The following is a 17,947-nucleotide window of genomic DNA, read 5'->3' as shown; positions in this document are numbered from 1 at the left end:
CTCTGCTAGTGATGCTTGCCTTCATTGCCAGTTAGTCAAATTATCTAGGAAACACCTACATACTTTCTCTCATGCTGCCCCTTTTGCATGAGAGGAATTCCTCATAAAAATCTACAAGGCCACTACATTATCCTCCTCCACATTCTACTCCTGGAGAAATTCTGCAGCACTGCACACATGCAGAATTCATGTCCCCTGCAGAGTTTTTTTTCTCTGCAGAAAATACATTCTGTCGGAGAGGAGCTGAAGTTACAATTTTTGCCCACCAAGGGCTGCTGTCGCACCAGAACAGAGGGCAGCTGGCTCAGCGGCCATAGTAGCCAGCAGCTGATAGCGAAGAGGAGAGGCTGCATTCCTCAGAGCGCCCTGTCTGTTAGGCCAGGTGAGGAGGCACAGGATACTGTGGGGACAGACAGAGCACGGTATCCAGGGGTCACACAGTCTGGGGTTCAGAAGGGCTTTTGGGGGGACAGACTGCGGAAGGGCTCAATGGGAGTGGGGGTGTAGGGACACCGGGAATGGGTGATGACTGAGTGGGGGTGCAGGGACACGTGGGGTTGGCGGAAGGTGGGTGCAGGAACACCTGGGGAAAGAGGCAGAGGTGTCTGACTGAATGGGAGAGGCTAGGGATCTGCATGGTGGCGGCTCCCCAACAATCCCTTCTTCCCACCAGCCCCCAAATAAATTGTTCCATACTTCTCCAACCCACACGCAACAACCCTCAAGGTTCACACCCAGGCTCCTTCCCAGCAGTTACTTTCCTCTCCCTCAGCTCCTCCATTAACCCTAACTTTTTCCCCAAGCCTTTGCACTACTTCTGAGGGGTACAGAAAATATGGTTCTATATTGTAGTTTAATTAATACTCAAAGTTCTGTATGAATCATAGTTTTGAATCTATTTGAACTAATGAATCTATTTGTCAAATACATTTCCTGAATCTTTTTTCTTGTCTGTATTGTTACGGACATACTTGTTGACAGGTATTTTGAAATAAATTACCAAAGTAATTTGAAACGTGTGATTATATTGTTGTTTTGACAAATAAATTTGCAGAATTTTAAAATATTGTGGACAGAATTTTTAACTTTTTGGTGCAGAATTCCCCCAGAACTAACATTCACCTCTTCTGTGATGCCTAGAAAACATTCGACAATGGCTAGGCAGTTCTTAAGCAGTGATCACAGTACACCTGTAATTTTCTCACTGTTACCTTGTCCTTCCCCCTGTCTTTATGTTGTATCCACCTGTTCTCTTGTTTTATATTTAAATTGTAAGTTTATGGGGACCGGGAAGGTAGTCTTAGGTATGTTTGGGGCAGGGTGGTTGGCAGCAGGGTGGGGAGGCCAGCACAGTTGGGCTAGGGCCTCTAGGCACTACTATAATGCAAATAATTTCAATAATAATTAAATTTAAGATTTTTTCCTATGGTTGATCAGCAAACTAAATGAATGGTATAATTTGGAATATCTGGGATTATAGGCAAGTATTTCTGGCATGGATTTTCTGTTGTGTGGCAATGCATACAACAAGAACAATTAAAGTAAGACTTTGTCTATGCTGAGGTTTTTTGTAACAGCATCGAGAACCTCAATATAGTTGCACTGATGCAAACTCCCTGTAAACAGATGTAAACATACTGCACAGGTGTAAAAAGTGATTTATGCAGGTGTGGAAACTGCACTAAGATGCACCACAACAAGCTATTGCTTACGTTCATGCATCTGCATAATGGTGTGCGTCCCCTGGTGCAAAAAAATCCAATGTAGGTAATCCAGAAGACTAAATATTTTTTGTTTTCTCATGCCAAAAGAGTACTCGTGGATAGACAGAAAAGTGACGCAATCCCATCAAAGATTCTTGTATAGAAATCACTGGACATTTCACAAAGAGTCAATTATAGGATTAATGAATTCACACATGCACTACTTTCATACATTAGTTTTGTTAAAGAAACTAAAGAAATTAGTACAAGAGATTTCTAAGGGTTCTTCGGTAGGTTGATGGGAGAAGCTGGTGAGCCTGATACTCTCAGTTCTTCCCTTTCTGGTTTTGCCTTTATTTTCCATTTTTTCAGTGTTCATGCAGCTAGGTATAGATATGGGAGACTGTTGAATATAATGATTCCTTTCACTGAAAACTGATATAAAGGGGGAAAGGTGTTAATAAGGACATTTGTTTAAATAATTATTTCACCAAACTTTTAATGTGAAGAACAATGAGTTACTCATATTCAAGCATTTAAATGATATTCAGTTGACCCTAATGGAAATCCCAATTTTTAATTATTCCGTTGATAAATTTTGTAGTTTATTTGTATTTTATTCTGTTTTCTATTTACACTGTCTTGTCTTATCTGTCTCAAAACCAAAAACTTTAATGAAAATACTGAAAATAAGAGACAGGGCACTAATGCATTTGTGCTATTGGTAAGATATGATAGTCCTCATTAGATACCTTTGCCCCCAAATTCGTGGCTTACAGAATGCACTTAGTCAGATTCTGGATTTTTATTACCTTCCCATATTTACACTTATGGGTGGCATCTGCCTGCCTTTCTGTTTCTCAGTTTTTCCTGTATTCGTTCTGTATTCATCATTTTTTCTAGTAAAATGGGTATACTAATGACATGTTTGTATTGACCCAATAGCTAGAGATGATTGCCATGGAAAATCCTGCAGACTTGAAGAAGCAGTTATACGTGGAATTTGAAGGAGAGCAAGGGGTAGACGAAGGAGGTGTTTCCAAAGAGTTTTTTCAACTGGTTGTGGAGGAAATTTTCAACCCTGATATTGGTATGCAATTTAATAACTCCCTCATCTCTATGAAGTTCATGCACACACAGTTTCTCCCCATATCTACTCCCTAATATAGGTACTCTCTTTCTGATGGTCCTCTGTATCCCTTTTGAGCGAAAAGGGCATCTGATTCAGGTTGGGATCCTGCATCTGACAGAGCCGCCATCCCAAGGACAACTGGAATGACTGAAATACCTTAATTGCCACAAGTGAAAGTTACCACGTACACATTTAGATCACTAACAAATAATGCAATATTTTTATTTTTACCCGCTTCTTAAAATTTGAATCTAAACCTTCTTTCGGCTTCCCCCTTGGCTTCAAGTTTTGCTTCTAGGGTTAGTAATCATATCTGAGGAGAAAAAAATGTGTCTTACCAAGTGTCCAAGGCAAACCTGTATAACGAGGTGAGGTTTTTTTTTCAAGTTTTCAAAATCTGGCAATATAAAAAAGGATTAACTTTATTCTCAAGTAGTGATGCTGATTTAAATTGTTGTGGAAAGTTTAGAAATACAGTCAAATGCAAATCAATTAAAAAGAAAAGCAGTAGTTTCTGTATTACACCTACTCCTGGGTTCCCCTACCGGTTTTTGTGGTTTAACAATCACATTTTCTTGAGGTGTGGTTTTTTTAAAATGTTTTTTCTGTCCTGTTCTCCCTTCACTCTCCACTGCTGTGTGAAAGAGCCACTCATATAAGAGAACTGACTATAGGGGATACAATGAAACCAACAATACACGGTTCTATGCCAAAAAAATAAAATGAACTTGAAAAAAGTCTGTCTAGTTTCTTAAAATTGTAACTTTTTTAAAAAATTCAGACTGGTATGATTTATCAAGTTGACATTCCCCTTTAAAATTGAATATAGCTGAAGGACATTGTTATGTAGGGATGAGGAGGAGGAAGAAATGTTAAAGGAATACTTGGGTCCAGTTTGTCCCCAAATTTAGTCTTTTTGAGAAAAGCTTTTACAAAACTTAAAAGATCCCTAGAGACTTTCCCAAAATCTTCTAAAAATTGTAATCAAAACAGTTTGTGCTGTAACAGGGGAATATTTGGGTAATCAATCACTGCATCATTGTGCTACACTGTAAGAACGTGAAAGTGAAATGGAATAGAAACAAACGTGAAATTGGCTAGTCTCCTTTCATTATTAAAGGTCAGAATAATGAAATGTATAGACAACATAAATAGAAAATAGAAGTTTTTTGAGTGTTTTTCAGTTTCACTCTTATAGTGCATAATGTAGGAGAGGAATTAAAATGATGTCTCCTTAACATACCAATTACAATTTGAACTGTTCGTATGTAACCACCTTTTTACACCTATTGTGCACAAAGTTTTTAAATTAAAACATGTCAGGAAGTCTTTCCGTATCTGATGCATTTCAGTGGACTTATTTCATGCCCTTTATGACCTATTTGGTGAAGAGAGATATCTGAGTGTTAAAAATCTTCCTCTGAAAGGATGTCTTGTTTCATTAAATTCACACTTTTGAAAAGTAAATAATTTGTTCTGAAATCCAACCTCCCCCCCATCCCATTTTAAATGGAAAAGGAGTCCCTGCCTTTTAGTTAGGCGTTTGTTTACACAATCAGCATTGAGGGGGTCAGCAACTAAACTGCCGGAAAACAAGCTTCCAGTGCCAGCAACAACCCTAAAGGAACTTCGAAAGAGATATCTCTAAGTTGTTACTAGCCAAGTCAGAAGGGCAGAGAGCACACTGCTGTTGGGGAACATTTGGGTTTGGCAGGCATCAGAGCTGGCAGTGAGATATCTAACTCTTGCCATTTTGTAGAGGTGTCAGCCTGGCCAGCCCGCCCGCCTCTAAGTGAAATGTATTTTCAATTAATTTGTCATATTCCATGTTGTACATACAATAAAACTATAGCAACCAAAAGGATCACATTCATATTGCATCACGTATACCTTAGACTGAAGATTTTCTCCGCTTTATCCCTTTTAGTGAAATCAGTGCGAGAAATTTGTAGGTTATTGGTTTTTATTTATCAAACATTTTAGAGAGATTTTCAAAGGCACAATGGGGAGTAACGGGGAAGTTAATGGGAATTAAGTGCGTTGTGCCTTTTAAAACCTTTAATGTGGTAACAAAAAACTTTTATGTATAACTCTGATACCTAGAAATTTTTGAGTTGGAATATTCTTTAATTTGATAGGAGCAATCAAAGTACATTTATTAAACTTCGAAGTCTTTATAGAATTTTGTAGTTTAATAAAGCACAAATTTCTGAAAGCTAGCAAAATCTGTTACTCTTTTAAAAAAATAATAATATTCAGCGCTATACCCGTTTTGTGCACTCTCCACATACAGTAGATATATACACACCTATATATACATATATATATGAGAAAGTGTCACACTTAATATAGCAAACTTCTGGTACCTTCTTAGTTTGTCCAGGACTCCAGGCAGCAGTTTTCTCTCAAACTCTGTGTGGTTTTTTGGCCTTGTGCATGTGACTCTGGATACTTTAAACCTTGCCTACTGTGGTTTATACATCTTAACCACTGATGTATACCAGGCTTCAGATATCTGCAGCCATAGGAACTTAATCATTGCAGATCGTAAAAGATTAAAATGGATGAAATTATCCAAACATCTCTTGCATAGGAAAAGTATATTATGAAGGTAGTACAGGAATTGTATAGGTCTTTGATTTGAATGGGAAACGTGATGATACATCCTTGTACTTTTGCAGTGCCTTCCACTGAAGAAACTCATCACACTTTACAAACACCAATTAGTTTAGCTTTAGCTTTAGGGCTCTCTGAGAGGTAGGTAGTATCTTTAATTTGTATATGATGAAACTGATGCAGAGAGACAGAAAATTATTTGATCAAGGTCCCAAAGGGAATCTGCCTTAGCACTGGTAATGGAACTCAGGTCTTGGATCTTCTTTAGTGAATGAGACAGGATGAGACTCATTCACTCTCCAAGCTGTGCACTGACAGCTTGACTACAATGGGATTTGAATCAGGCTCTGAATTACGAGGGGGGGGTCCTGTGGGAAAATATATACCTATGCTCAACCTGACAGAATTAAGGTTTGTTGCATGGTCTACCTTAATTTTGTAATTTCCTAATTCAGCTATTTTACTTTGTAACCTTACCATTCTTATTGTAGTTTTAGATATGGAATAAACATAAAATTCAGATAAATAGATTAGAAATGCACATTTATCCTCTGAGCATGGACATATAGTAGTGCTTGAGGTTTGAAATTGTATTCAACAGCATAGATGAGAGTTGGTAAGTATTTCCGTTAATTCCCTTTATTAAGAAATTTATACTGGATTTCTTTAGACTTGTTTCTGTGCTGAGTTTTCATTAGATTTAGACTAGACATGACTTGTTGGTGTTCAGAATACATATATATATATATATATAATGAGAAATGGTATGGCTTGATGAGATAAAAAATGTTTGCTTTCATAATGCAATTCTGAATATGTCCTTAAACAGGAAATACAACTAAATAATTTCAGATTTTTCTACTTGCTGTTGTTTTACATTTTTTTCCCACAGGTAACATGCATTATAGCATCACGGTTAGGTCATTATATGTGTAAGGTGTCGCTTCTGTGAATTTGAAGAACATCTGGATGTGTTTCAATGGGAGTGTAAGAAAAATCTCAAAAATATAATTTAGGGTGTTTGAAATCTTTGTACTCCAATAGGTGTCATAAAAATAAGCAAGTATTTATTAGGAAATTAGTATAGATGAGTTCTGTTATCTATTGCATATTAAATCTGTTTAAAAGTTAATTTAAAACAGCTGTGTAAAATTGAAATCATGAAGAAAGTGAAGGATGAGTAAAAATTATTATGCTTGTTATCAAAAATCATTATGGTAAAGGGGAAGCGAATAAGTAAATTTTTGTGCTGGGGTCTATGTTAATTATGACAAGACTGTTTTTAAAAGATATTGCAGTCTTCATCCTTTATGGTGGCTCTCATTGCTTGCCTTGTTTTGTTACAATCTTAATGTGTTTTCTGACTTAACTTTTACTTTTTGCATTATCTGTGATATCTTATGAATATGGATTCGGATAAACTAGAGTTCTAAATTATTCCCCCATCAGAACAGCAAACACTGCAAGAGTTGCTCATTATTCTATGTTTTTAACTTTTCATTCAATTTACAGAAAGTACATGCCACCATTTTTGCTGCAGTGGTAGTCTGGAAGACCACTTGGAAACTTCACTGAATTCAAAAAGCAGAATGTAGCCTCCCACTTTACTTAGTAATGTGTCTCATAGGGAACATATACTTGTGTTCCAAAAACTGCTTGGGGTTTCCAGTCCATTGCCTTGCTGTCTAAGGGCTTGTCTACACTTGAACGTTAATTTGGATTGAGGAGAGTCCACATATGGAGTTATTCCTGAATAGCTGTTCTGGAGTAATTCCACATATAGACAGTCCCTTAAAGACTGCTTCTCTCTCTATGCACCATTCCACTAGTTGAGATCTACTAAAATACTTTTATAACCCTAAATTCCTGCAGACAGGCCAACTTTTTTGAATGGGTCTCAATCCTGGATTTGGAATTCACTTACCCTGTTGGTCCAAGTGAGCTAGAATTTGTTGGCCTTCAGCTTTTGTCAGCAGGGGGTTGCTTGAGTGGGATACCTTATTTTGTGATTTGGGGAATGTAATGGGGTGCGCTAGGCCCAGAGGCTTCTGCTGGAGGCCTCTGGGTCCTACCATACCCCATCCCAGAGAGCAGCAGAAGAGAAGTCCTCCAAGCGGCCAGTCAGGGCCCAGCAGATTCGCATAAAAGGAACTGCAGGGCCAGAGTCAGTCAGTTGCTGCCTGGAACTGGAGGATTGAGTTGCTGGCAGGGACTGAGGGGGAGCAAGAAAGGCGTTCCTGGTTGGCTGCTGGGACTGAATAAGGACTGAGCCCAGTGAGGGCTGCAGGAAGACAGTTACTCCAGGGAGCAAACCCTGGGGTATGGCCCCATACCAGAGCTGGGACTATTTAAGGACTAAGCCCGTGGAGGCTACAGAGATATCAACAGAGGGGTACTGGGATAGGCACCAGTTGGACTGCATACCCTGGAAGGGGTCTGTTCTGTTTGACATACAGACTGTGTGAGAGAGTCAGCCGGGGGGGCTAAATTGTTGAAAACCTTCCTGAGAAACCATTGACAAGGGTCAACACAAATTGAGAGTCTGCAGGCACACATACTCAACCAGGAGGCACTCATGAGAGGTGGGTGCCATCCCATTGCAGGGAGACTTTGGGAGATTGGTTATAAATGTGTGGCTTTATAACTGACATACGTGTTTCTATAGGCTGTGAGCATCACATTTTATAAAACTGGAAAAATTAATTCATGCTATGAATATGTAATGTTTTTGGTAAATTATACAGTACTAAATTTAAAATGTAATTGTCCATGTATATCTGGTGCAGATGATTTAGAAGGTGGATTTTTAAACTTCATGTTTACTCTACATTTTTGTTGTTTTTCTAAATATAAAAGTAATCATTTAAATTCATTTCTTATAGGTATGTTCACATATGATGAGTCTACAAAACTGTTTTGGTTTAACCCATCCTCTTTTGAAACTGAGGGTCAGTTTACACTGATTGGCATAGTACTGGGTCTGGCTATTTACAATAACTGTATACTGGATGTACATTTTCCCATGGTTGTCTACAGGAAGCTAATGGGCAAAAAAGGAACTTTCCGTGATCTGGCAGATTCTCACCCTGTAAGTTCATTGTGTTCCTTGAATTTATTACTCCAGGTTGTGGAAAATTTATATTCATTTAATTAAGATTTGATTTCAACACAAGCTTACTGTCAGAATAGGTGAAAGTGAAATGCCCTGTCAGGTTAGTGGAAACGTTCTATGGTTATTTGTTAAAATGTGTGGATTGGTACATGATGCTACCAGTACATCTAATTTGGAGGAGTATGCATTGGCTAGCAATAGGATAGCTAATAGGTCTGGAGGTCAAATGATGTAGGTTCTGTTTCTGCCTCACTGCACGAATGTGAGCAAGTCACTTAACCTTCTATGCCACAACAACCAAGTCTGCAAAATGAGAATATTATTTACCAATCTTTTGTAAAACACTTTAAAAAATTCTGCTACGCTGTGGTAACTCTAAGTTTTTTAAAGTGAAAGGCAGTTGTGGCAGATGGAGATTATTCACAAATTCTTTAAGCAATTATGAGTTTTCTCACATGCTTTTTATTGTCTCACCTTAAAAACAATAGCGATAAAGGTGGGAGGAAAGGTTCTTTTGCTGATGGCTGTAAAATAGCAATAAGCCACAATAACTATTTGTGAGTAAACAGTTAACGCACATCTCACATATTTTGGTCCTGTGCCTTCAACCATCCAAAGAACACCAATAGCTTTTTAACAAGCAACCTAGTGTGCTTTAGTGCTGTTAGAATGATTTATTTAAATTAATTTGGGGGTAATTTTTCCATTTTTATTTGTAAGAGCTATGTAGTAAATCCTTCCACTATCGCAAATGTTTCAAAGAAAGAAAAGAGAAAATGAATAGGATAAAGGTGGTTATAAATGCCTTTTATTTTACTGTATCAGAAAAAATAGCTTAATTTTTTTATAGATTCCCTGGTCTGTTTAATTTGCTTCTCCTTCCAACAGTATGCCAAGTCAGGCCACTCTTTCAGCTGTAGTTTGAGGGCTTATAGCAACTTTAAACTCATTTTTTTATTGTAATAAGTAAATTGAGCTATTTCAGATTCCCAGTTTAGTTTTATTTTTAGTAACAAGTGAATTCAGAATTGTCAAGAGGCTACAAAATGTGGGGTGACCAGTCTCATTTTTGTGGGAAGAAAACGGGTGGATTTAAAAGTTCAGTTTACCTGTTACCTCCATTCCTTTTCCACAGTTGCCTTACTCTGCCATCCCTACTTTAATATCACCCTTCATAAACTCCATTAGACAGACCAAGATATTTAAATGCTGATTAAGAGTCTTAAAACTGTATAAAATTCAAAGTAGTCAGGCCACGTTAGATATTGTTGAGTACCACAGCCAGAATTCAGAGGGCAAGAAAGCCAGATCTTATTTAAAAGGCAGTGTTCCTAAATCAGTGATTACTAACATGGTACATTTGAAAGTGTTTGTGGAGCATAGGAGGAAGACAACTGGTGAGAGGATGAGGATTGCAGCTAAAACTTACAATAAGTTTATGGGGAAAGTTCACTATACTTTCTCCAATTAAAGAGCACTCACTTTCTCTGACCTTCAGTTTGCATCCTTGAGAGGCTCATACCTCTGTCCCCTAGTGGGAGTCCTTGAACAGCTACTGCCTGCACATCCCCTGCTGCTGCTGCTGGGAGGTATTCCTAGGCGGTTCCTCAGAGGTGCAGGGCTTATTACTGCTTTAGTGTAGGGACTCGGAGGGCTCCCTAAACCCCTTCAAACAACTTAAATTCATTTTTTAAAATTCCACTTATACTGCGCAATGTCTGACCCTAACTTGTGCTTATTTTTCAAAGACAGGGTCAAGTATTTAGCAACACGTCAACTTCCTCCTCTTCACATTATGTGCACAAACGTTTTCCTGTCACTTCTAGTGATTATGTCCCAATCATGAACAATTGGGATTTGGTACAAAGTTGTGACCTCACCCAAAAGATATAGCTGATCAATCCAAGCATGTTTTTTGACAATCCGTATCTAAAGCTGTACTCTGATTATCATTGGTGATAGAGTTGTAAAATAAAAGTCCCACTATATATCATCAAATGTTTTTATTTTATTAGGTTCTTTATCAGAGTTTAAGAGACTTGTTACAGTATGAGGGAAGTGTGGAAGATGATATGATGATAACTTTCCAAATATCTCATACGGATCTCTTCGGCAATCCAATGATGCATGATTTAAAGGAAAATGGAGATAAAATTCCTATTACAAATGAAAACAGAAAGGTAACTCACATGGCACTCTAACGGTGGAATGATCTTTGTTATTACTATGTATCTCAGAATTTCAGTCAATATTCTGTAGGCATGTAACTAAAACATTAATTTCAGCTAGAGATAAAGAAATAGTTAAATTTAAAATTCTAATAGTCCAACTGGGTTAAGAAGCAGAAGAAAACACTTCTGTAAAATTCTCTTGCATGTATGACTTTGAGAACACCAGTTGTATTATACGTTTTCTGTAACACATGTTTATGTATAACAAGTCAGAAATTTAAGACTCCTTTTTAATGTTTGCTGTTTACAAGCAACTATTAACCTAGATATCTATTCGGGATTCTGTTGTGTATATTCAGATTGCTGAGTAAACTGTTAATAAAACTAGTAAATTGAAATGTGCATACCAGACTTCACATTGTGTATCTCCCCAGATACATTTTGGACTCAGCATCTGAGCATCATCTTCTAAGAAAATGTGCCAGACCAAAAGATCATCTACTGTCTCCTTTAGTTGTAATTTGTTGCTGAATGGTCTTAGATTTCATACAAATTTAGACTACACAAAATTTTGATACACGTAGAAGTGAGCTTTTATCTTAGATTTTGAATCCTACCATTGTTTGTGATTGCTTAAACTTTATTTACTGCTTGCGGTGCCCTACCAGAGTCCTCCAGATTGGCGGATGTGTGCGTAGGAGAAAGAGAATTTTTCCTTGCTCATAAACTTGGTTTCTCAAATGAAGTTGTCCACCAACTGGGAGGAATCCACTTGGACTATTTTGTGTGTGCATGTGGATAATTTCTCTTGAAAAATTTCAGTACATGTAAAGTTAACACAATTGTCCAGTCATAGCTCAGCTGCCTCGGAGATTGATTGTAGGTGGGCCAAGTCCAGCAGTGCACTCTGGCTTGGTTCCAGTTATGAGAAAACCAATTATACAATGCCATGAAATACTTGCTTTCCCTATTTAAAACATTAGACCAAAATGTCTTGTAGGGTGTATCTTGTTTTTTGAAGGGTAGGATTTGGCTTTTAACTATTAAGTAAGTTTTGGGGCTGTTTTCTTACAGGAATTTGTCAATCTGTACGCGGACTACATTCTCAACAAATCAGTAGAAAAGCAGTTCAAAGCCTTTCGGAGAGGATTCCATATGGTGACCAATGAGTCTCCACTGAAATATTTATTTAGACCAGAGGAAATTGAATTACTTATTTGTGGAAGTAGGGTAAGAAATCTGGAATGTGCAACAAAACAAATTGCTGGTTTTCTTATCCCAAAGATACAATTATGGGTGGTGATAAAATGTCTTACATTTACAGAATCTAGACTTTCAAGCATTAGAAGAAACTACAGAATATGATGGTGGCTATAGCAGAGACTCTCTTATTATTAGGTAAGTTCTTTAACTTTTCAAGGGATATACAAGTAAACTGTATTTTACTAAATTCATGATGAAGAGGCACTATCTGTAATGTGAGGTTCATGTTTTTGAAGTACACACTGAAGTCCAACAAGAGCCAAGTATCATTTATTATTACTGAATTATGAGTATTTAATAAAGTCAGCAAATGATAAGATGTTTAACATGCTATTATAGAATAAACTCTTTAAACAAAGGAAAACTTATCAAAAGCTATTGAAGAAACTGAAGGGTAAAAAATGATGATTATTTTGCTCTTGATCTTTTTTACTCGTGTGCTTTCTTGTTGAGAGATGGAAGGGACTCATTAGATAATCCCCAACTGGCCAGGATTATTTCTAACACTATGCTACCTATTATTTGTCTAGTTTAGTAAAAAATGTGTCTCAGAAACGTTTAGGGCCTTTTCATCTCCGACCTGGATTATTCCCACATACAGGAAAGGAAATTCCACATCTTGTTGCTTGCAGAATTTCCAATTAATTCTTCTCTTAGTGTGAGAGAATCTGTAGGAGCCGTGCTGGTAAAGTTCCCCTGTAATTCACTAGTCAACCCTTCAGGGGAGAAGTTCCTTAGTACACAGCAGGGGTAGCAGGTAGATTAATATTCAAAGTCCTTTGGGGTTGCTCTTACGGGATTTATGCCACAGTTTGCTCAACCACATCCTTCTCACTCACAGAGCCCATGTTGCACAGAAGGGCTTGTCGGGTCAAAAGTGGAATAATGCTGTAGAGAGCTTTCCCATCTTCCTCTGGGAGAGGATGGTATAGTTCTTGTAATCTTCGGCTGTCTGCTTTCCCCTCCGGCCCATGGTTGTCTTTCTCTTCTAATCCTTCTCCAGTCTGTACATCATTCTAGTACTGAGGTTGCCAAATGTGAATGAAATATTGTGTGTGTAGTCTCTCTTATAAGTCTAGATATATTCAGATGATCTTCAAGACCATGAAATAAGAGATGGTGTTGTTTTTTCCTCAATGATGAATTATCCTAATAAGATTTTGTGATGGGTGGAAGTGTCATAATTTGTTCTGGTGGGCCATTAGTGAGTTCATTCATTATCACATATAATCCAAACAAAAGGCCTCCAAACCATGTTATTTGTCAAGAACGAGGATGTGCAAAATAGTGTGTTTACCATAGTTATGATTATAGAAAAATGTAGGGGCTCCAAAAACTGCTCAGATTATTTTATATATAATCAGGCTGACACATTTTTGATGAATTATTGTTTTTATTCCTCTAATTTTGTGGAAGCCACCTTTTATTTTCACCTCAGTTTTGATCTTAACACACAGCTGGTAACTGACACGTGACTTGAACTGTTTAGTCAGACAAATATTGATATGTTTGGTAATATGATAGGAAGAAGAGAGAAACAAGATTATCAGAGAATAGACAATGCTTTGCAATAAGAATAGTTGAAAAATATAGAAAATACAAACAGTATTGAAAAGAAATGGACAGCATCTGCAAATTATTTGCTAATTTTAGAATAGACTGAAACAGTCTTAAAAAGTTAACAGGTTAACCTTCAAGGATTTTGAAATACTTCAAATTGTGTGTGTAGTCTCTCTTATAAGTCTAGATATATTCAGATGATCTTCAAGACCATGAAATAAGAGATGGTGATGTTTTTTCCTCAATGATGAATTATCCTAATAAGATTAAAAATAGCTTCAAAACTTCCGCAGTTAGCAAATGTTTGAATGCAATCTTGTTCAACTCCTATATGCTCAGTTTGTATGCTGATTATTGTATCTGTGGTAGATGATCAAATATGGTGTCATATATGATAATGTGTCAGTTAACAGCTCCAAATTGCATAATTCTGGCAGTTGTGAAAGTTACATACAAGTAGGGGGAGGTCTTGTTTGTATCAAATATTCTTAACAATATTTTTCTCTTGCTTTCTCAACTGTGTTTTTAATCTCTTCTCAATAGGGAATTCTGGGAAATAGTCCATTCATTTACAGATGAGCAGAAAAGACTATTTTTGCAGTTTACAACAGGCACGGACAGAGCACCTGTGGGAGGACTTGGAAAATTAAAGATGATTATAGCCAAAAATGGCCCAGACACAGAGAGGTAAAATATTGACCTTTTATTTGGTAAAAATTTTATTTTGACTTCTTAAAAATTAAGACGAGTTCTGCAAAGTGAAAATACTAGCAGCCAAATCTTTACATTAAAGTTAAGTATCTCTTAAATTAGCATTTTAATAATATTTTATCGTGCTTTGACCTCAAGGTTACGTGAAAACAACAGGTATAAATTTTAAAGCAAAGCTGGAGTATTGTTTGTTCTTACCTATGGAAGCAGATGAAATAGCATGGTATTTCGAAAAGATGATGATACTTATATGTGTGCGTTTTGCATTCCGATGGCTGAATTCTTCCTTTTCTGTTTTTCCTCAGATTACCGACATCTCACACATGCTTTAATGTCCTTTTGCTTCCGGAATACTCAAGCAAAGAAAAACTTAAAGAGAGATTGTTGAAGGCCATCACATATGCCAAAGGATTTGGCATGCTGTAATAAATAAATCAGTCTAACAAAAGGGATTAAAATTGGTGGTGGTGATGTCCCTGTCCAAAAAAGGCCATAAGATAGTGAGCTACAGTAGTCACCTGTGTTTGTGCCTCCCTTCTTTACTGGGGACACTGGGCTGGAACAGCAGATTTCAGCTGCTTATATGAACAAATTCTTTATTTTTTCTTTTAGCGTGAAAGTATTACCTATTCTTTCACTTGTATGTACAGAGAGGTTTTCCTGAATATTTATTTTAAGGGTTAAATCACTTTTGCTTGTGTTTATTACTGCTTGAAGTTGAGCCTTTTTGAGTATTTACAAGAAAACAAACTGTACTCTCCCAAGGAAAATATTGCCATCATTTGTAGACCCTGTAACCTTCAAGTATGTGCTATATTTTTGTCCCTGTATCTAATCAAATCAGGAACTGTACTTTTTTGAAGAGTTTGCTTTTGAAACTTGAAGTCTTGGAAAACAGTGTGATGCAATTACTGCTGTTCTAGCCCCCAAAGAGTTTCTGTTCAAAATCTTAATCAATAAAGATGGAAGGGAGAACTTGGAATGTTAAACTGCAGCCTTGAGAACTTTACTTTAGTCACAGCACAACAATTAAAACTCATTTCACTATGTGTTGTCTTCACATGTCTTGTAATATATTGTGTTTTAAATTAGCAAAACATATTTCTTAGTCTCTGAAAGGGTAGGAGTTTTAGTTACATTGTTTAAAAAAAAAAGTTTACTGGGGAAAGTGCATTTTCAGCCAAACAGCTTTAGAGTAGAGAATGAAGTTTGTTGAAAAAAGGATAGGAAGTTGCTATATTATAAACAAAAAGCATGTGGAAGTGCACTTAAAATGAAGTTTTATTATTAATTGCCTATTACGTTGACATTTTAAATAGACAATCCAAAGTCTTCCCTACATGTTATGTCATCATCCTTATTTAATGAACTGTTGTTCCTTTATCAAGGCACATGATCAGTGTTGCAACATATCAAAAGGGATGGCTATTGTACCTTATATTTTTCATCTGACAACAGACAGCATTGAAAATGATTAAAACAAACTTTTAAGGCTTACTTTATATTGTTTATTCCCAACTGTTAAATATACTGTTGGAAAGGAAATACTAAGGTTACTTTCCTCTGCTACATAAAATATACAGTAGGTTTTGAATTTAAATCTACAAATCATATCAGAAGTAAATCCTTTACCTTTCGTAGTCTGTATATGTAATGTTAACTTCTGTTGCAATATAAAATAAAGGGATTATGCATTTTTAACTAAGACGACAGAATTGGCATATCTCGTTTTACTACAAGCAACAGCTGATGTGCAGAGCTGAGCTTGTGCCTTGACAATTGCTATAACTGACTACTACAGATCAAATCCATTTGATGATTTGTGTGAAATTGGCAGTAAAAGGCATAGTTTTGAAATCATTGGAGGGAGAAAAGATGTCTTTTCAGGATTATTTTAATAAATTCTTTCTAGTAATAGAAACAGACAACTGTTATGTAACTATAATGCTGAATAAAACAGTGACGTTTTTCACCATGGTTCAGTGAAAAAGAAGACAGTGATTTCCTTTCATAAATTAACATGGGGCATCATTAAACTATTTATTTTGAAACCTTTATTTAAAGTATATTGTATGCTGAGGATGAGACAAACCTTAAGCTCTCCAGAAATGACATAACTCAGTGTTGCCAAGCCTAAGTGTTCAAAAACCATGAGTGAGTCCGAAACCATCAAGATTGCCTTAAAAATTGATTTTTTTTTTTAAATGAGACTTGAAAAAATGGATTCTTTTTATCTGGTTTTTGAGGCTTTAGGGTGCACTTAGAATACATTTTCAAGATTTTCTCCACCACCATGTGGGCTAGAAACTTGTTGGGTTAAATGAAAGTTGGGAGTCTCACCTAATGTCTGCAGGAGTCAGAACTTTAAGAAAAAAAAAAAAATCATCTATTGCAAATCTCTCACTACAATGCTGCCTTACTGAGTCATTCGGGCTCCTTGCCATCTTCCTGTGCTTTAGATGGTGAGCATAGATGCTGCTTGTGATTGCCTTGAGGCACTTCGTAAGTATGAAAAGTTCTTGATACCACATGTTTATTCTAGAGCTGTTCAAACCATATCTCTCTAATGTGATTTGCCCAGGAAATGTTCTAAATGATATTTATGTCAAGTTTTCTCTGTGTAAGATTTGTGGTGACTTATTTTTATATAGCTCCAAAAGTGTGCTAGGCATTTCGCAGTCAGGTAAAAATACATGGTTCTTGCTTTGCGTCTGTTACATTCTAAATGGATGAGAGCTTTATACTACAGAAGAAAAAGTAACATTAAAATAATGTAATTGTACTAGCTTTCAAAAAGCATGAATTGCTTTTGTGGGGGCATTACCAGATACATATGAACTTTGTAGAATTACCAGACTTCTGATTTAAAGATACCACCTACACTGGATCCTTAGGCCTGTGTTTTATCTCCTTAGCACAGCACTGATGGAATTCTCTGGACATAAAGACTTCTTTTACCCTTGAAGGGTAGAAGTAGCGGTAGTAAGCCAGAACCCTTACTGGCAGCTGCCCGCTGTAAATACTGCCCTGAAACGTTCCACTCAGTTTCATTTACTGATCCTATCAAGAAAGCAGCATTTCCCTCAAAGGACTGACTTTTCTGTCTTCAGCTATTCAGGATTTCTAGGAACCCTGACTGAATATGCTTCACTATTACTTATCTCCCTGGTACAGTCAAAGGCCTACAAAACTGAGCTTGGGAACTTGGGTACACCTGTGCAGCACCTTAATGCCTGCTTCTAGGCATTTTGGTGCACACCTTCCCCCCAAGGTAAAGGTGTGGGTGGCATTCTGGAATTTATTTTTTTTTTGCCAGCACCTTGCTGTTTTTACTAGGTTCACAGAGCTCTACCATTATTGTTGTCCTCGGCACACTGACCCCTTAATATCTTAGGCACCTGAACACCTTACAGTGAGAGCATGTAGCCTGGTTCAATGCCTTGTTTAGTGCTCATCAATTATTTGGTTCAACATCCAGCACTTCCTTCAGTGCCCAGGTATCTATGGTCCATTTATTTCAGGCATGGCATTTAGGGAGGAAAGAAGGTTGCTCAGGTGCTTCAACCATTTGCTCAGCGGGCACGCAACATTTGGGAACATGGAGCTTGAAGGCGGTGCTACTGACAGTGATGGGTGCCTGGAACTGCAGTACCACTGAGCCTCCCTGGCCCACCAGCCT

General features: G+C 37.1%; 1 protein-coding gene across 6 annotated transcripts in view; it reads left to right on the top strand.

The window, feature by feature from the left end:
* The window catches only part of UBE3A (ubiquitin protein ligase E3A), a 94,784-nt gene extending 78,539 nt beyond the window's left edge, over positions 1 to 16,245 (top strand). For all 6 annotated transcript variants that reach the window (XM_048858757.2, XM_048858738.2, XM_048858747.2 and 3 more), the window contains 7 exons: positions 2,649 to 2,793; positions 8,334 to 8,539; positions 10,579 to 10,743; positions 11,809 to 11,964; positions 12,059 to 12,132; positions 14,101 to 14,244; positions 14,574 to 16,245. In XM_048858757.2, the coding sequence (XP_048714714.1) occupies positions 2,649 to 2,793; positions 8,334 to 8,539; positions 10,579 to 10,743; positions 11,809 to 11,964; positions 12,059 to 12,132; positions 14,101 to 14,244; positions 14,574 to 14,694 (1,011 nt within the window). In that variant the 3' untranslated portion in view covers positions 14,695 to 16,245. The remainder of the gene's footprint in view (positions 1 to 2,648; positions 2,794 to 8,333; positions 8,540 to 10,578; positions 10,744 to 11,808; positions 11,965 to 12,058; positions 12,133 to 14,100; positions 14,245 to 14,573) is intronic.
* Positions 16,246 to 17,947: the final 1,702 nt, after the last annotated feature.

Source organism: Caretta caretta, chromosome 1 (assembly GCF_965140235.1).
Source record: "Caretta caretta isolate rCarCar2 chromosome 1, rCarCar1.hap1, whole genome shotgun sequence".
NCBI classification, from domain to species: Eukaryota; Metazoa; Chordata; order Testudines; family Cheloniidae; genus Caretta; species Caretta caretta.
This window is presented reverse-complemented; position numbering and strand designations above follow the sequence as displayed.